The sequence below is a fragment of the Dromiciops gliroides genome, chromosome 2 (genome assembly GCF_019393635.1).
Source record: "Dromiciops gliroides isolate mDroGli1 chromosome 2, mDroGli1.pri, whole genome shotgun sequence".
In the NCBI taxonomy this organism is placed as follows: domain Eukaryota; kingdom Metazoa; phylum Chordata; class Mammalia; order Microbiotheria; family Microbiotheriidae; genus Dromiciops; species Dromiciops gliroides.
This window is the reverse complement of record NC_057862.1, coordinates 52,267,105-52,286,836: the sequence shown is the minus strand read 5'-3', so window position 1 is coordinate 52,286,836 and position 19,732 is coordinate 52,267,105. Positions and strand designations below refer to the sequence as shown.

General features: G+C 41.2%; 2 protein-coding genes across 9 annotated transcripts in view; one reads left to right on the top strand and one right to left on the bottom strand.

Annotated features, from left to right (window-relative positions):
• Positions 1 to 664: 664 nt before the first annotated feature.
• ANAPC16 (anaphase promoting complex subunit 16) lies at positions 665 to 19,605 on the bottom strand. 8 transcript variants are annotated; one of them, XM_043983007.1, is made up of 7 exons: positions 19,477 to 19,580; positions 16,859 to 17,010; positions 16,333 to 16,409; positions 9,707 to 9,855; positions 9,181 to 9,264; positions 3,018 to 3,092; positions 665 to 1,931 (listed from the first exon to the last, which is right to left on the bottom strand). In XM_043983007.1, exons 4-7 carry the CDS (start codon positions 9,846 to 9,848, stop codon positions 1,816 to 1,818), a joined length of 417 nt encoding a protein of 138 aa, XP_043838942.1. In that variant the 5' UTR covers positions 9,849 to 9,855; positions 16,333 to 16,409; positions 16,859 to 17,010; positions 19,477 to 19,580; the 3' UTR covers positions 665 to 1,815. The 8 variants fall into 8 exon arrangements, with proteins under 8 accessions (XP_043838942.1, XP_043838945.1, XP_043838943.1 ...); XM_043983010.1 differs by having other exon boundaries at positions 16,370 to 16,409; XM_043983008.1 differs by lacking the exon at positions 16,859 to 17,010 and adding an exon at positions 15,727 to 15,805 and having other exon boundaries at positions 16,370 to 16,409; positions 19,477 to 19,554.
• Positions 19,582 to 19,732, top strand: part of ASCC1 (activating signal cointegrator 1 complex subunit 1) — a 129,622-nt gene continuing 129,471 nt past the window's right edge. The window contains exon 1 of the mRNA XM_043983014.1: positions 19,582 to 19,715. The gene's annotated coding sequence lies outside the window, so the exon portion shown is untranslated. The remainder of the gene's footprint in view (positions 19,716 to 19,732) is intronic.

Below are 19,732 nucleotides of genomic sequence, written 5' to 3'. Positions count from 1 at the left end.
GACACACAACCTTCTGGTCCCCAAAGGTGATGCAGCAGAAGTTGGATGGCTGTACACTGGGGTGCTCTCCCTAGTGGTAGGTCAGACTACACAACTGCCACAGTCCTTCTTAAGGATGTGTTTCTGTGATAAAAAGACAAATGGTGTACTAAAAGGAAAAACATCACAGTCAATCTAAATGTATTAAGACAATGGCTGTGTAAAGTCATTAGGCAGCTGTGTACAAAGTTACAAATGAAATAAAAAGGTAAAAGATATTAAGTACTTTTGCTGGAAAAACTGAAAATGTTTACAGGCTTACTAGAGGCAAGCACTTAGAAAGTCTTTCTTGGGTAATTACTGTTAGTTTTGATGCTAATATGTAAAATCTATTTAGAAACATGACTGCTTTCTAAACGTGAAACTTGTTTACTTTTGAGTTGAGAAAACTAAACGTGGAAGCAGGTTTGTCCGTAGCTCGGGACTGGCATTTTCTGCTTTGGTTTCATGGCTCCAACCGTGGTTTGAGTTAAGATTAGCAACTCTTGGTGGGATTCCAAGGTCCTCTACTGACCCTGCTATATTACCATGAGCAGGTCTCTAACTATCTTCAGCTCCACACTTACTCAACAGGGTCAACATCAAGTGCCAGGTAATGTTTGTGAAGTATTCAGAACTTGTGAAATCCAAGACAACCAGTTCCAGTTACTTGTTTATTAATGTGGTCTAAGTAGGTCAAGTTTAAGTCACTAAAAAACAAAACAAAAAGCTCAACCCAAAACAACAAAGACGCTTTCTAAAAGGCAAAGTTTGCACATGGTCCAATAATGATGTTTGCAACTCTGGGACCTCAGGAGGGCTAGCAGAAGGACCAGCTGTCCACTTTCAGGCTTTCCTTACCACTGGAGAAGAAATGTATTCAGGCTTTGGTGAGGAAACTTCATACATTTGTCCACAGACAAATCCATCTGATGCAAAGTGAAACACCACCATTTGCTTATGAGAAATGGTTTTGTTTCCCTATGGACAACAATGCAATTTAACCTCCTCTCCCTTCTCAAATCCCTGAGACTTTGAAAGGATAAAGAAACCAATTTGAAGCTCTTTGAAAGGCTTTCTTTGCCACAGAACAGCTTGAGTCCAGCACTGAGAAGGGCCCTAGATTTCTGGGTTGAAAAGGGTCCTGCTGTTTCACTTCTACACTGTGCCAACATGAAAACGGCAAGTCCCTTTCCAAGCATTCTGCATGCAGTCAGCAAGGTCGGGTCACAAAGCTGGACTCAGCGGTGCCGAGGTATCGATGACAGAAAATACAGCTGATATTTTTTTCTGTTCTTCATTTGGATCTGTCCTGATTATAATCCCATTCATCTTCAAATGGAACTGCTATCTTTCCTACCTCTTTATTCTGACCATGACTTGGTGGGGTGTCCTAGGCCCAGAATGACTAGACAGGGTGGACTCTTCTCAAGTAGATGGACCACTGTGGGCACATACACTGCTTGCTGAGTGAAGTTTCCTAAAAATCCCTCAAACCCCAAATAGAAACTTTCCAATTCTCTGAAACTGATCGTCTCACTCAAACCCAATCTCCAGCGGGTTCTTAGGGAAGAAAAAATGCTCCCCAGCCAGATAACCTAGTTAAGTTGTAGTGGTTTCCCCTCACCCACAGGTGTTCTAGCTGACATGGAATGTAGTTTATTACAGAGGCACCAAGTGTGAATGTGAGCAAACCATTTCATATGCAGCTCTGAATCCCTGGATCCCAGATGCTGTGCAGAAAAGACCCTCCCCAGCTATGCCCTTGCTTGTGCTCCAGAGGTAATCCCAGCATTGTCAGCCCGAGGAGGGGGTAAACCCCAGCAGCTGTTCAATGGGCTTGTACCGCCATTCATCTGCCTCTAGCTCTTCTACCAAGCCAGCCAGTTTTTCCATCCGAGCAACTTGCTGATCTGGAAGGAATCGAAGAAGAAAGATGTGGTACGGCAATATATCGTACACTAAATACGCAACAGCCACAGAGATGCTCATTAATATAATCAATAAACAATTCTCAGTCGGGCTTAGCTTTGTGCTGGTTTGACTATTTTACAAAGTTTTAATCTGCACTACTGCTGCTTGCCAGTAAACAACTCTCATGACAACAAAACCATCAGTCCTTCCTCCACTTTCAATTTCATTAGTTTACAAGTCAGAAGGCCTAGAAAGGTACAACGCCTATTGTTTTGTCACGCATCAGTCCCATTCAATCTCAAGGAGTCCTAATATGTTTAGAGCTTGGACTGAGAAGGTCAGGGAGCCAAGTTAACTGGCCCACGCTCAATGAATACCCATGGTAATGTATTTGATTTGTATACACCAGAGTATCAACAACGATGAGGTTTCTCTTCAAAAAGTCATCATTTATACTCACTCCATTCATGAGAAAAGGAACCCTTCTAATTCCTTCCCTATCCCAGACTGCTTTGCATGCTACAGGCCTAATGTCAGAGGTAAAAGGAGCCTGGATACTCTCCAAATCTCATGCACTTGTGGAGAAACAGTTTGGGGGAAACGGGGGTGCTGGGAAGGTGGAAGGAAAGAAGTATCGTAATGACGTTGTTTTACTGTGCGTAATGTGACACACAGATAAAGAGCAATAACCAACGACATAAAGTAGCATGAATGAAGTGACCAGGACTGAAATTACTAGCATCTCGGGCTTTCTACACTGGAGGGTTAGTAAACAGTAATCAAGATTATTATAATTAAATTGATATTCCACAGACGGAAGAACATGGAAATGAATGGAACAGAAAAAACCCCAGAGGCAGAATACACCAGTGCCCTAAGAAAACCGGACTACTCCAACTTCAGCTTTGAGCATTCATTATGTTCGGATCAAGACCTCAGAATATCTTTGATGACCGGTAACTGAAGAAGTCTTGGCTTTTGGCGATTTGCATCACAGAGTGCCCTGACCTTTGGGGTTCTCTCTCTGTGGCCTACACAGCCAATTTGCCCTCGAGCTGTGAAGCATGCAACAGTCATGCACTTACCATGTTTCACCTGTTTAAGTGTAGATGCCACTTGATAGCTGAAAACAGACTCACAAAGGAATCTCTCTGAACCATCTGTAAACAGGAAAAGAAGACAATTTATCTGTCCCCAAGACTTATAGTTCTTGACAAACTGAGTAAAGGCCGCTGATCTGTTCATGTTTTTCTATCTCAGAATTAATTTCTATGTCTCTTTCTGGAGGGTCTATATTTTTCAATTGTGGTCAGTCTTAAAAACATTTCTTAAAAAAAGTAAATGCAAATAACCCCACCCTGATGCCCTGGTCAACAGCTTCCTCTCACAGATGAACAGATTCTTTCTTTTAACCTTTTCTGTATATGATTTGCTCTAAAGGGCACTCAAGTAACCAATGGACCCACCATGGTATCTCTACCCCATTGCCCTGTAAAGCTTACTGAGACACAAAGAGCACAGAGGTGTACGGTAGCTTAAGTTCAATTCCTTTTCATTCTAAGAAAAATAAAGCTGAAAAAAACAACTTGTTGATTTCTGAGGTGACACTACTATCCTTCCCTCTGATCACCACAACACATTGTTGGGTAATTTTATCCTTTAAACACAGACTGTGACCTTGATTTTCCAGATGAACCAAAACATGACAATTCTGAAGGAGATTAAGAGTATGGTACAATTTCTGAAGCTAGCACTATGCCTGTCCCAAGAAACAACACACAATGTGGTGGCTGACTCATTCATGAAATCAGCACAGAAATTGGTCTTGCTATGACACAGGACTTGGAAACCGATTATGAAGCTGGTATGATTGTGTGTTACTTGCTATCTTGCAGGAGCTATCAAAGAATACAACCCGAATGTTGTATGTATATGACATCCCATTCCTCCCCAGGAGAGCAGGAAGCATTTGCTGCAGTTGTCTTATTGCAAAATTCTAAGCCGTGTGAAGGTGGTGGTCCCCAACGTCTTTCGACAGCTGGCCATTCATGACAGCATCCCCAGGTCATGTACTCACTCAGTGACTGATCAATCTTATGCTATTGCATCAACCTGGTATTACATGACAGAGATAGGGCTAATTCACCCTGTTCTCCGTATCATTTTTACCCTATTTAAAAAGTTTATAAAGTAACAAAAAATAAATCAAACCCAGCACATGATATATCTTGACTACACAATGAAAGGAGTGCAAAAGAATTGCTGATTTGGAAAATGATTAAGTGAGGGGTTAAAAGTAACCTCTTCTCTTGGGGGGCAGCTAGGTGGCGCAGTGGATAAAGCACCAGTCCTGGATTCAGGAGTACCTGAGTTCAAATCTGGCCTTAGACACTTGACATTTACTAGCTGTGTGACCCTGGGCAAGTCACTTAACCCTCACTGCCTCACCAAAAAACCAAAACAAAACAAAAGTAACCTCTTCTCTACATATTGTGCAAGAGATCGAACCCTTCTTTCATTTCATCCTCAGCACCTAGTACTGTGCCCAGCACACAGAAGGCAACACGTGCCTGTTGAACTGACTTGGACACTATTAATCTTCTATTCTTTTGGCTGTGTGCAGGCTACTCATAAACCACGATTTACTAAGAGCCTACTATGTGTTAAGTGCTGGGGTTACAGAAACTTCTATTAGAGTCTTTTGACTAGTTGAACTCAATGGAAATGCTAAATGTGGGATGGCAAATAACTATACTTGAAACCACAGATGGATTGATTATTTGACACCAATGCTGAAACTTACTATTTTAGCTCCTTTGTGTAACTGATGATTTAGTGTTTATTATCCTACACATAACCTTGTTTAAACTATTTAATTATATATAAGCATAGGGAATCAGGGATACTATACTGGAGAACTTGGTCCTATATATTAGTATTCCACTTGAGTTAATAGAGAAACACACTGGGGTTGTAAGGAACAGGTCCAGACAGAGGGCAGCAGCTCCAACTCTCTTTTTTGTTTAATTACTCAGGCTATTTGGATAAAACACTGCAGTATTTATTGATCTTTTATGATAATGGACTTACAAGTTAAAATAATCCTCCAAAAAGCAGCATACCAATTCTATTTCTATCATTACTATCCCTTTATACTCTGATGTATCAAACAGATTTGCTGAGAATATTAACCACCTACCCACATCCTATTAGATATATAATGTTTATACCAATCTTAGGCCTGGAATTTCTCCAGAGAGGAGCTAGCCTATAATTTTCTGGCTTCAATTTTGAAACTACAATCAAATTCCCGTATAACATACCAAGTATAGATAAATTAGCTTTCCTTTTAAGGAAACAGAAGAGGTTATAGAATAGGGAAAAATTCAATTGCCCAAATCTAACAACCTCAGCCAATTCTTACAGATTGCTAATAGAGTGATTTAAAGGAGTATCATCTGATAACAGGAAATCAAATAATGACTAACAATTTTAATTTACCTTGCATTTTGATACAAGGCTTTTACAGGGTTACGAAAAAGCAGCCTCTTGTGGGCTATGAAGTACCACCTAACTAGCTCTATACTAACTATATAAAAGGGCAAGGAAGAATGAAAGCTTAGGGCACTGGAGAGCCCACTTCTGTACATTTTATGTGGGGCTTCACCAGGAAGTTTTCTTACAGGATAAACTGCAAGATATTTGGTTTATCTCATGGAAGGTTAAAAAGACTCCAGCAGAACCTGAGAAGGCACACTGAATGTGCAATCAAGATTTCTGCATTCTAGTCCTTACTCTACCACTAAGTCACTAGCTGAGCTTGATGAAATAATACTGCCCAACCTGCCACCTGTGCTGCCCACCCCCCCAACCCCGGGCCTGTTTGCTCATCTTCAAAATAAGGGTGCTGTATGAGAAGATTCCCAAGGCTCCTCCTAATGTCTAACCATCTACTGTATGGCTCTGTTGGGATTTTAACCTATACCTCTTTTTAAAAATTAAATTAAATTGATTAGTATTATTATTGTTACTTTTGTGGGGGGTTAATGAGCGTTAAGTGATTTGCCCAGGGTCACAAAGATAGTAAGTGTCAAGTGTCTGAGGCTGCATTTGAACTCAGGTCCTCCTGAATCCAGGGCCGGTGCTCTATCCACTGTGCCACCTAGTTGCCCCAACCTATACTTCTCTCTTTTTTTTTGTTTTGTGGGGCAATGGGGGTTAAGTGACTTGCCCAGGGTCACACAGCTAGCAAGTGTCAAGTGCCTGAGGCCGGATTTGAACTGATGTACTCCTGAATCCAGGGCCGGTGATTTATCCACTGCGTCACCTAGCTGCCCCCCTCCAACCTATACTTCTAACATCAGCCCATGATCACTTTTATTCAAGAGGCAGACAAATCTCATTCATGTGTTCTATGACATTAAAGCAAAAAAAGAAAAAATCCATGGATGACTTTATGAAGACTAATAATTTTACTTAATTATTAAAAAAGCTAAACGAGGGGCAGCTAGATGGCGCAGTGGATAGAGCACCGGCCCTGGAGTCAGGAGTACCTGAGTTCAAATCCGGTCTCAGACACTTAATGCTTAACTAGCTGTGTGACCCTGGGCAAGTCACTTAACCCCAACTGCCTCACTAAAAAAAAAAAAAAAAAAGCTAAATGAAAGAAACAAGAGAAGAGATTCTTACAAAGTGAGTGTCCTTATCAGCCCCTATTTATAGGTGCTATCTTCATTCTAATTATCTCAGTTTGTTTTTAATTGTCCTCCCTCTATCATCACTGAAAAAGAGAAAAATAAAACTCTTGTAACAAAAGGAGAGTTAAGCAAAACAAATTCCCACATTGCCCATGTCCAGAAAATGTCTCACTCTACTCTGAGTCTATCACCTGTCAGGAGGTGGGTAGCAAGTTTCATCATGAGTCCTTTGGTGTCGGTTTTTAAGTCTTTCAAAGTTGTTAGTCTTTACAAGTTGTTATTGTGTAAATTGTTCTTCTGTTTCTGATCATTTCACTTACTCTGCCATTAGTTCATAAAAATCTTCCTGTTTCTCTGAAATTGTCCCTATCATCATTTTTTTACAACACAATAGCATTCCATGACATTTATATGTCATAATTGTTTAGTCATTCCCCTGATGATGGGCACTCCCTGAGTTTCCAGTTCTTTGTCACTACAAAGAAAGAGCAGCTAAGAACACTTTTGTACATGTAAGTCCATTTTAGGTTTCTCTGATGTCTTTGGGGGTATTGGTCTAGTAGTGGTATTACAGGGTCAAAGGGTATGCACCGTTCAGTCACTTTTTGGGCACAGCTCCAAACTCCTTTCCAGAAGGGCTGGACAAATTCACAGCTCCACCAAGAGTGCATTAATGTGCATATTTTCTCATAATTCCTCTAACATTTGAGACTTAAGGTTCTCAAATTGGCAAAAATAGTTAGGGAGCAACCATCCTCTGATTATTTCTAACAGTTTGCTCTCTGAAAGGTTCGGTAACATTTCCCCAGATTTTGGTGAAGTTTTACAACCAAGAAAATGAATTAGTGACGTGCTGTGAATGGAAACTTACTGGAGTTAGTTTACTTAAATTTTGAGACTCACAAGTTTATACTAGAAAACAACCACACCTGTCCATAAACTGTAATGGGCTGGGAAAGGAACTGATGAAACCGTAACTTAGAAAAGCATTAACATTTAGACTCAATTCAGAGGGCTTTCTTTCCTCATGTTAATATTTGAGGGCAATCTGGTATACACTGAAAAATGATGCTGATGATCTCATGGATGTGAAAATACTATGTTAAAAGCAGAGGTTTTTTCCCCCTTCTGTGGCTAGAATGAAATGTTGCCAATTTGACTTACTTATTTCTAAATCTAAATGAAGCATCTTCTGCCTATGTGGAGTACTAAGCAATTAAAATTTTAATTTGCTTTAAGGCCAAATTCCTCCATTCCCTATAACTCATACTGCCATATGGGGTATTGTGCTTAACAAACAGAACACTCGCTACAAGTTGCCTACAGGGTCAATGGTGCTAACACATGCATCCTGCTACAAAGAACTCCTTCTAGTTCCAGATTTCTATAAGCCACATTAGAACTGTTACTAATTACACTCCAAGAACAAATATAAAACCCTCTGACGTTTAGAGACCTTCCTAAGCCGGCTCTTCCTCACCCTTCTGGGCTTACTCACTCCCCTCCACACTCTTAGAACCAGCCATGTTGCCAGTTCTTGTACAAGCGAGAATTCTCCATCTCCTCATCCCGGGCATTTTCACTGGCGACCCCTTATGCCCAGACTCTTCTCCTTGCTCATCTTTGTCTCCAGCTAAACCACCACCTTCTAAAAAGCAGCTTCCCCCAATCCTCCTAATTCTTCTGCGGGCCTTGTTTGTATGTGGTTCTTTGCATGTTGTCTCCCTGTTTTGCCGTTCTTTGTATCCTAAGAACTTAGCAGTGCCTGGCACACAGTAGGAGCTTAACAAATGTTTGTTCACTTGACTGAACTGCTAAGTTATCCACTATCATTAACAATACGAACCAAGTCTAGCAGTCTTCATGGGCTTCACAGATAACCCTCCTGCATTTTTCTTTCACAAATTACCTTTCTGCTTCCCCAGGTTAAAAGCACTGATTCCACAAGCAGATTCCTCAAGCGGCAGATTTCACTTTTCTCACGTGTATAAGCAAAGAGAAATTTCCAGATAAATTTATAAATGTGGATACTGAAGGCTGTAATAGCCAAAAGAATGATGGATTGCTTTTTTTAGGGGTGGGGCACAACTTTACACCAAATAATAAACCCTCCTATTTATTTATGTTTTGCTTTAACGTTTATAAAAGAACTTTTCTCAAACCAACTTTATGATGTAGCTGGGGCCAATACAATTATCCCCATTTTACAGATGGGGAGGATTCAACTCAAGAAAGGTAAAGTGACTAGCTACACAGCTATCAAGTAGCAGAATGAGAATGGGAAGTGAGGTCTTCTGACTCCAAGTCCAGCCCTCTTTTTACAGACCACAATGCCTGCCTCTCATACACCCTAATCTTTCCAAGGATCTGCTGAGAGGCCTACATGTACCCGTGACAGTAGAAACAGAGATAAAGGGCCAATCACCCATATACAAGAAAGAGGTTAGTGGTGATCAGAAGGGCTCCCATACCCCCAAAAGATTAGCTCAGTTGTTACGGCACAATGCTAGAGGCCGAGATCCAGGGTTGGTTTCCCCATATGTCCAGTTACCTTTGCTCTTTTCCATGGCCACAGACTGCATCCCTAACCTTGGCCAGCTGTTTTGCAAATGTCTGTTGTTGGTCACAAGGAGGTCTGAATGAGAGAGTGAGGATGGTTCAATGTAAATCCATCTCTACCACTGGAAAAACTCAAAGCACATACCCTGGCAGTGGGGTTAGTAATGCCATCTTTACATTTAGTCTATTTTAAGATTGCTTATATATACATAGTTAAGTCTACATTAAGATTATTTTCAGCTCCCAGAAACTACCTAGGTAATGAAGTTTACTTTCCTTTAGTTTGGTAAGCTAAAAATAAAAAATACAACCTGCTAACTAGAGGTCAGAGTTTTCATGCTTTGGGACAGATGTTGCCTGGATGTTAGGGACAAAAAAGGGAACTTGAAAAAGAGCCTATTTTGTTCTGAGGCTGGCATACTTTTGTCTACATCCCTTTTAATATATCCTTTACTATTTTGATAATATTAATTACAGATTTGAGTCCAATTATTCAGCAACAAGCAGAGTATGATCACCTTCTAACATTTCTCCAGCTCCTTTGGGGTAGGTGAAAAGGGCTTTCCGTGGTGGGGCAAGGTCTGAGACACTAAAGCCAGATCCAGTTACAGAACTTCCACTGACCCCTCCAGCTGAGGAGGAAGATGAAGAGGCAGCCATTTTCTTTCTAGTCAATGAGAGAGAAAGGAAAAAACAAAAACAAAACCAAAAACAAACAAAGACACAAAACAGCAGTTGGTAAATTTATGGAACACAGAACCAGAGAAGACTGAACTCTGTTCTAGGCAACCGCCAGATCTTTTCTCACACCCTCCCCTTTTCTTATGTCCTAGGTAAAATCCTGACTCTAGTTTGGAAGAGAAAATAAATTTGCTGGTAGTTGGCTTTCTTAAAAATAACAAAAACAACAAACCCCCACAAACCCCCACTAACCCCCCCCCCATTTCACACCTTCTAAACAACATCATTATTGATCTGTTAAAACTAAGCTCAGGAAAGAAGGTGTGAACAATCCATAGGTTATGACCCAGGTGCCAAGGCAGGCAATGCTGATGTAACAATGTGACTGGAGAAGAAACCAAATGATGTCATTGAGAATGCAAGTATTCCAGAAAGAACAATCTGTCCTGGATACACATTTTTCATTCCACGACAAAACCAAGAACAAAAAAGTATTTCCAAGTAAGTCTCCAGCCTCCTAAGGTGAACAATGGCTTCCATTCCTGGGGTGAGATAATCAGTGAGAAATACAAATTATTAGCCTTTTCATTTTTAGAACTTTGCATACTGTAGATTTAAAGCGAGTGTAGTACTCAAAGTCATCACCTGGTGGCGTCCCAAGCTAAAAATACTCCTCCTCATTAAAAGATAACTAAAACCAATCAATGTAATAGCCTTGTAAATGTTTAACATTCATGTTGGATTCAAGTGCCAGAAAAACAAAGGCTCCAATGAAAACAGAAAAATTTGTACTGAACAAACCAACTACTCACAACTGGCAAATCTTTTTTAAAAAATACATTTTTGCTAGACTTGTTTAGATAGTGTCTTGCATATAGTTGGTATTTTAATGTTTGCTGCCTGGAACTGAATTACATTAAACCTAAATGTCTCTGGAGAAAAGGTCCCCATTGAAGCTTATCTGTTTTCTGAAAAGGATTCTCTATGTCTGGTTTTCCACATGAGGAAAAAAAACCCAACACAAAACAAAACCCACTTCTGAAACACCATTCTGCTTCCTCACTTCTCTGATGAGAATTATTTATAGGCTGTTCAAAACAAGGAGTTTGGTTTCTGGTTTATATGTGCAAGTGATACTGAAATAGGTTACAGGTCTATAGGCTAGGGGGCAGTATAGAAACTAGTAGAGCTGAGAGACCATTAAAAGTGTGTTTCAATGAATGAAATTAACAATCTTACTATGAATGCTTTACATAATTGTACATGTATAACCTATATCTGATTGCTTACTGCCTCAGGGACAGGGTAGGGGAGGGAGGGAAAAAAATTGGAACCCAAAATTGTAAATAAAATGTTTATTATTTAAAAAAAAACCCCAATCTTACTATGTCCAACATCAAAAACCCTTCTTACTTCCCACTGAGTTGATGATAATCACCCATAGGGAGAAATTGATAGGATTATAGGTTTTAGAATTGGAAATGACATTAAAAAGGGAAGGAAATAAACATTTATATAGTCCCTTCTGTGTGCATAGTGCCAGGCACTGTGCTGAACGTGTGTATGTTTTTTCACCAACTATCTCATTTGATTCTAACACAACCCAGCAAAGTAGGTACAATTATTATGTCTAACTTACAGTTGAAACTGAAACAGAGGTTAAGTGACTTGTCCAGGGTCATACAGCTGGTAAGTGTCTAAGCTAGGATTTGAATTCAGGTCTTCCTGACTCCAGGCTTGCTGCTCTATCCACTGTATTACCAAAAGGCTCTGGTCATTTAGTCTAACCTTCTTGTTTTACAAGTAGTGGGGAAGATGAGGTAGGTGTGGAACTGAGGCTCAGAAGGTAGAAATGAAATGCCAAAACAGAAGTTAAGTAGAACCCAGGTCTTTTCATTGTATATCTCTTCTCTTCCTACACCACCATTGCTGCCTTCTCTGTGATGCTGATGGTAATAATAAGTAGGATGATTAAAATAATAATGAATGGTGAACATGATAAGTATGATGATGTATACAATTTATAGCAAAAATCTTAGCTACAATGCACAAAAGCGGAGTCAGTAAAAAGTTACTGGATCAAAAGAAGGCTTTACAATATTTTTTGAATGCCATAATGTCTAACAAAGAGCCTCAATGGATCAAGCCTAAATCTCCCAAGTGAGTCTTGATGTTAGCTTGGATAATAAGTGAAATAGGAGAACCATACCCCTCCATCCTGCTTTGGGAGAAATCAGAGACCTTATTTTTCCCCAATTGATGTCCCTCCCCCTAAATCTTCAAGTTTTTTTCACAGAAAAAAAAAAAGATGCTATTAATACTTTTGTATATACGGGTCCTATCCTTTTCCTCTTTCTTTGATCTCTTTGGGAGTATAGAGTTAGTAGTGCTCAAATGAAGTTTAATAGCTTTTGAGCATAATACTGAAATTGCTTCCCAGAACAGCCAGACCAATTCCTAGCTGCAGCAACAGTGCATTTATTAATGTGCCTGCTTTCCTACTGCCCTTCTTTGTTGTTTAGTCATTTCAGTTGTGTCTGGTTCTTCGTGATCCCTCTTTGGGGTCCAACAGATCTTCCTAAGGCACAGGTCTGACCATGTCACTCCCCTATTCAGTAAACTACAAAGCTCTTTTTGAAGCCCTTCAAAGCCCTTCATAGTTTGGCTCCTTCCTCCCTTTCTAGTCTTCTTACACTTAATTTCCCTCTCCACACCCAGTGATGCAGTGACTTTGGTTTCCTTAATATTCCTCACAAAAGACAATCTCATAAATTTTCACTTGCTGTCCCTTCCATGCTTAGGAATGAACATTTCCTTTATGCCTCATCCTCCTGGTTTCCTTCAAGTCTCCACTAAAATACTACCTTCAACAAGAAGTTTGCCCATTATTGCCCAGAAATTTTTGGTCACAGTTTCATGGCAGAGAGGAGCTTAGGATAGTGCTTCTCCACCCTTAGGTGAATAGAGCCCAACTTTAACATGAAATTCAAAGTCAGAAAAACAAAGTGAACAACAACTTGACCAGAAAAACAAACAAACAAACCAAACTTCTGTAGTGGCAGGAAAGACCAACACACAAGCTAAGAAAACAACAATGTGAAAACAGCTACAACCAAAGCCTCAAAGAAAAATGCTAATTGGACCTAAGACAATAAAGAATTCCTGGAAGAGGGTGGGGGTCTCTCTCTCCCTCCCCCCATTGTTGTTTTTTGGGCGGGGCAATGAAGGTTAAGTGACTTGCCCAGGGTCACATAGCTAGTAAGTGTCAAGTGTCTGAGGATGGATTTGAACTCAGGTCCTCCTGAACCCAGGGCCGGTGCTTTATCCACTGTGCCACCTAGCTGCCCCTGTCCTGGAAGAGTTAAAGAAAGATAAGAGTGGTGGAGGAAAAACTGTGAAAAGAAATGATAGTGATGATGAAAAGAGAACTAATAAACTGGTAAAAGAAGCACAAAAAAATACTGAAGAAAATAACACCTTTAAAAAGCAGAATTGACCCAATGGCAAAAGCAGCATATAAATTCACTGAAGAAAAAGTAGAATAGTCCACAAATGGAAAAGGAGATACAAATTCACTGAAAAGAACTCCTTAAAAAGCAGAATTGTTGGGGCAGGTAGGTGGCGCAGTGGATAGAGCACCGGCCCTGGAGTCAGGAGGACCAAATCCAGCCTTAGACACTTAACACTTACTAGCTGTGTGACCCTGGGCAAGTCACTTAACCCCAAATGCCTCACTAAAAAAAAAACAAAAAACAAAAAAACAAAAACCCAAAACCCAAACCCAAACCCAAAAGCAGAATTGCCCAAAAAGAAATACAAAAGTTAACTGAAGAAAATAGAATTCCTTAAAAACTAGAATTGTAGAAGTAAAAGCTAATGACTCCGTGAGACATCAAGATACAATAAAACAAAGTCAAAAGAATGAAAAATTAAAAGAAAGTGTGAAATATCTCATTGGAAAAACAACTGACTTGGAAAAGAGATTGAGGAGAGATTATTTAAGAAGAATTGATTGGATTACCTGAAAGTCACAATCAAATGAAGAGCCTAAACATCATATTTCAGGAAATTATCAAGGAAAACTGCCCTGATATTCTAGAACCAGAGGGTAAAACAAATTGAATGAACCCACTGATCACCATGTGAAAGAGATCCTAAATCTCAGAGCTCCCATATCAAGGAGAAAATATTGCAAGAAGCCAGAAAGAAACAATTCAAATATTGCAGGTTCACACAGGAAGATTTAGTAGCTTCCATGTTAAAGGAGTAGTGGGATTGGAATATGATATTCCAGAAGGCAAAGGAGCTAGGATTTCAACCAAGAACCACCTATCCAGCAAAACTGGGGTATAATCTTTGAGGAAAAACAGACATTTAATCAAATAGAGCACTTTCAAGGATTCCTGATGAAAAGTCCAGAGCTCAATAAAAACTCTGATATTCAAACACAAGACTCAAAAGAAGCATAAAAGGGGCAGCTAGGTGGCACAGTGGATAGAGCACCGGCCCTGGATTCAGGAGGACCTGAGTTCAAATTTAGCCTCAGACACTTGACACTTACTAGCTGTGTGACCTTGGGCAAGTCATTTAACCCTCATTGCCCCGCCCCCCCAAAGGTAAACATTAAAGGGACTCAATAAGGTTAAAGTGGTTACATTCCTATATGGGAAGATGATACATGTAACTCTGAAGAACTTTGTCATTATTAGGGCAGTTAAAAGGAGTTAACATAGACAGAGGACATGGATATGAGACAATTTTGTGGGCATGATTTCCCCAAAAAAATGAAGGGGTAAGAAAGAGGGGATCCATTGGGAAAAGGGAAAACAGAATAGGGAAATTTTTCTCACATAAAAGAGGATTGTAAGGAAGAGCTTTTATAGTAGTGGTGGCAGGCAACACTGATCAGAATTGGTTCAAAGAAGGATATATACATGCTCAATTGGGTATAGAAATCTATCTTATTCAATAGGGAAATAGGAGGGGAAGGGGATAAAAGGAGGAAGGCAATAATAAAAGGGTGGGACAGAATAAAAAGAGAAAAGGATAAACAGAAGAAAATAGGATAGAAATACATAGTAATCCTAACTGTAAATGTGAATGGGATGAGCTCACCCATAAAATAGAAGCAGATAGCAGAATGAATTAGAAACCAGAATCCAGAAATATGTTTACAAGAGATACACTTGAAACAAAAAGACACACAGAGAGTTAAAGTAAAAGGCTGGAGCAGAATCTCTTATACTTCAGTTGAAGCAAAAAAGGCAGGAGTAGCAATCATGATCTCAGACAAAGCAAAATCAAAAATAGACCTAATTAAATGTTCATCAGGCAATTGGTGGTGCTGGACTGGTGTTCTGGAGTGAGACTAAGGCTAGATATAGGAATCTGATAGTTTTCTGATAAGGTGATCAAGTAAGAAAGTACAGGGAAAGAAAAGGAAGAATCCTGGGAAAGAGCCTTAGGGTATACTCACAGCTAGGAGCAAGATATGGATGATGACTCAGCAAAGGAAAATGACCTCTGGTCAGGTAGGAGGATAAAGAGTGTCAAAAATCCCAAAGACAGTAGTCAGTATTATTAAATGCCTAGTGAAGAGGTCAAGAGATATAATGATTATGCAAAGGCAAAAATTGAGTAGGGTTTTGAAGAATGGATAGGAATTCAACAATCAAACTAGTCTACTGTTATCTCCCAGTAGATATGTCCCATATTTCCTGCTTCTAAGCCTTTGTACAATTGGTCTCCTATATGCATGCCCTCTCCATCCAGTCTCTCAGAACTTTTAGCTTCCTTTGGAGCACAGCTTAGTGTCCACTGATTACAAGTCAGCAACAAGCATTTATTAAGTACTTACTATAAGCCAGGCACAGAGCTACAGTCTGGAGATACAAAGAAAGGCAAAAGATTGTTCCTGCCCTTGAGACACTCCCAATCTAAAGGGGAAGACAACAAGCAACAAATTCATACAAACAAGCTACGTACAGGATAAATAGGAAATAATTCAAGGAGGGAAGGCACTAGAAATAGGATGGATTAGGAAAGGCTTCCTCTGGAAAATGGCATTTTAATTTAGATTTGAAGGAAGTCAGGAAGCAGAGATGTAGAAGGAGAGTATTACACAAATGGGGACAGCCAGAGAAATTATATGGAGTCAGGAAATTGGAATATCTTGTTCACTGAACAGCTAGGAGTCCAGTGTCACTGTATGGAAGTTATATGTTGTTGGTGGTGTATAAAGTGTTAAGAAAACTGTGTGTAAGTGGGGGTGGGGCAGAGTAAGTTATAGAGGGTTTTAAATGCCAGAGGACTTAGTATTTGGTCTCAGAGGCAATAGGGAGCCAATGCAGTTTATTGGGTTGGGGGGAGTGACATGGTTGGACCTATGCTTTAGTTAAATCACTTAGGTGGGGGCAGCTAGATGGCGCAGTGGTTAAAGCACTGGCCCTGGATTCAGGAGTACCTGAGTTCAAATCCGGCCTCAGACACTTGACACTTACTAGCTGTGTGACCCTGGGCAAGTCACTTAACCCCCATTGCCTGCAAAAAAAAAAAAAAAAAAAAAGAATAAATCACTTAGGTGGCTGAATAGAGGATGTATCGAAGTGGGGGAAAGCTGGTGGCAAGCAGATCCATCAGTAGCTATTACAATAATTCAGGTACCAGGTGATGAGGAACTACACTAGAGTGATGGCTATATCAGAAGAGAGAAAGGGGCATATTTGAGAGATGCTGCAAAGGTGAAATAACAGACCTTGGAAACACATTGGACATGAGAGGTGAGAGATAGTGAGGAGTCCAGGATGGAGCCTCCTAAGCTATGAGCCTGAGTGACTAGGATGGTGGTGTTCTTGACAGTAACAGGAAACTTAGGAAGAGGGGAAGGGCTTGGGGAGAAAGTTAGCAAATTCAGTTTTGGACATAAGATGTCTAAAAGATGGACTGGATAAATAGATTTGGGAATCATCAGCTGGTCATGAGGTTAATACCTGAGAAGTATAGAGAGAAGAGAGGAGGGCCCAGGACAGAGCCTTGGGGATAAGCAAGGCTACCAGGTGTGAACAGGATGAAAATTCAGTACAGGAGACTGAGGAGTGGTCATAGAGGTAGGAGAACCAGGAGAAGGCAGCATCAGAAAAACCTAGAGAAGAGAATATCAAGGAGAAGAGGATGAGCAATATCACCAAAGGCTGCAGAGAGGTAAAAAGGGCAAATGAGGATTGAGTACAGGGCTGGAAGTGGGCAGTTAAGAGAGCAAATTAGAATTAGAGCAAAAGGAAGTGGGCTAGGTGGTTCAGTGGATAGAGCACCAGCCCTGGAGTCAGGAGGACCTGAGTTCAAATCTGACCTCAGACACTTAATACTTACTAGCTGTGTGACCCTAGGCAAGTCACTTAACCCCAACTGCCTCACTTAAAAAAAAAGAGAGAGATTATTGATAACTTTGGAGAGAGTTGTTTCACTTGAATGAGATAAAACGTCAAGCTACAGATCATGAAGGCATCAATTACAGAACAGCCTTCTAGAGGCATGGGATTAGGGATATAGAGATGAATGGATTAAGTGAGACAGATGGTGTATTTGTAGGCAGCAGGTAAGCAACACTGAAGGCCTTTCATTACCCTTTCAGTTGCTAGTTCTCTTTCCCTCTGGAAATTTTCTTCTTTCTTTGTTGGTGTAAATGTCACATTCCTTCTCTCTCCCAGTAGACCATAAACTCCTCCAGGGCAGGGACTGTTTTGTTTTTTGTAAACCCCAAGCCTAAGCAGTGTTTAGTTGTATTTATTTGCTGAACAAGCAAAGAACAAGACCTATGGTAGGGAGGTGGGGGAAATGTGAACCGGATAGGGAGGCAGTAAGAGGAAAAAAAGACAAAGTAGTGTCCTATTAGGGAGCCTGAACTTTCATGGATACAATGGATAACCACTGAAGAGTTGTGAGCAGAGGAGTGACAAGTTTAGTGTGTTTAATGCCAGATGTCTGCAGGATGAACAAGGGAGGGAGACAACAGAAGGGGGAAGGGGAAAGACTGGTTAGGGCTTCCCCCTTTTTTTGCAGGACTAATAATGATGGACGGCCTGTACTAGGGCTGCTGCCATGGCAATAAAGAATAAAGGATATATTTGTTAGAGAGACACTGGAGAAATATCTTAGGGCTCTGACCTCTGAATAAGACTCGGGGTCACAAACTGCAACCCCGAAAGAACCTACTCTTTTTTTCTGCATTTATTATTTATTTATTTTTTAAATCATAAAAGTATTTAATTATTTTCTAGTTACATGTAGAGATAATCTTCAACATTTGTTTTCATAAGATTTCTAGTTCCAAATTTTTCTCCCTCCCCCCTCCCCAAGACAGCAAGCAATGTGATATAGGTTAGATATGTACAATCACATTAAACACATTTCTGCATTAGTCATGCTGTGAATTAGAGCATGAAAAACCTCAAAAAAGAAATAGAAATAGTAATAGTATGGTTCAATCTGCATCTAGATGCCACAGTTCTTTTTTCTGGATTTGGAGTGCATTTTCCATCATGAGTCCTTTGGAATTATCTTGGACCATTATATTGCTGAGAAGAGTCAAGTCTATCACAGTGGATCAACACACAATGTTGTTGATACTGTGTACAGTGTTCTCCTGGTTCTGCTCATCTCACTCAGCATCAGTTCATGTAAGTCCTTCCAGGTTTCTCTGAAATCTGACTGCTCATCCTGAAGGGACCTACTCTTTTTTTTTTTTTTTTAGTGAGGCAATTGGGGTTAAGTGACTTGCCCAGGGTCACACAGCTAGTAAGTGTTAAGTGTCTGAGGCTGGATTTGAACTCAGGTCCTCCTGACTCCAGGGCCGGTGCTCTATCCACTGCGCCACCTAGCTGCCCCAGGGACCTACTCTTAAAGGAGCTCATAAAGTGATGTCCTTTTAAAGTACTTAAATCACTCTGACTTTAACGGACAAAGACCACCCAAGTGGGGGTATCAGCCCGTTTCCACCTCAGGGCCAAAGGTATCGTTCAGTAATTAAGAATGCATTTCTAGGAACTACTGTGCAATGTATGTGTTTCTCCCCAATCTTTCTAATTTAAACCTCCTCTTTGACAAGCGAATGAAGCACCAGGGGCAGAGCAGATAGTACTTTGCGGGTGGGGATGGTGACGGGGTAGGGGGTTGAAATTCTAGCTACAAGGTCCTCCTTAGGGGCTGGAATTTACGTCGGTGCCAAGCCACGCCACGCCACGCCACGCCACGCCGATCTAAGCCAAGCCAAGCCAAGTCAAACTCAAGTATATTCTAGCCCTTGTCTCTCCTAGGGCACGAAAGAGGAATCACATTGCGCACGCGCAAACTACGGGAGGGGGGTGGTTGGGAGTGAAAGAGAAGGCTCGATTCCGCATGCGCAGTGGGAGCAGCGCGGCCTGAAAAAGAATTCCATCAGCACGCCCGCCGCTTGGACTGGCTTCCTCCTCTCAACCCAGTGCCCTTTTACTTCTCCCTCGTTTCCATCGTGACGGCTGGAGCTTTCGGAATCCCCGTCTCTTCTCGCCCTTTCCCACCGTCCCTCCTCGCTCAAGCTCCCGAGCACGCCTGCAATAGCCAGGTCACTTACCTCAGCTACTGGCCTTTCGGCCGCTCCGGCGCTCGCTGTTCCGACCCCTCCCCCCGGGGGCCGTGCGGGCGGCAGTGACGAGAGCGACGTAGGGTACCGCCCGCGCCCCGGGAGCTCAAGGCGGGGCGACGTGCTCGCGCCCGTCCTCAGCGCGAGGCGAGGGCGCGCACGTCCCCCGTAGGGTGGAACGCCCTCTTTCCAGGCCCTTGCTGGCTGTTCTGGGGCAGCGCTGGGTCGCTGTAGGTGTTCTCTTCTC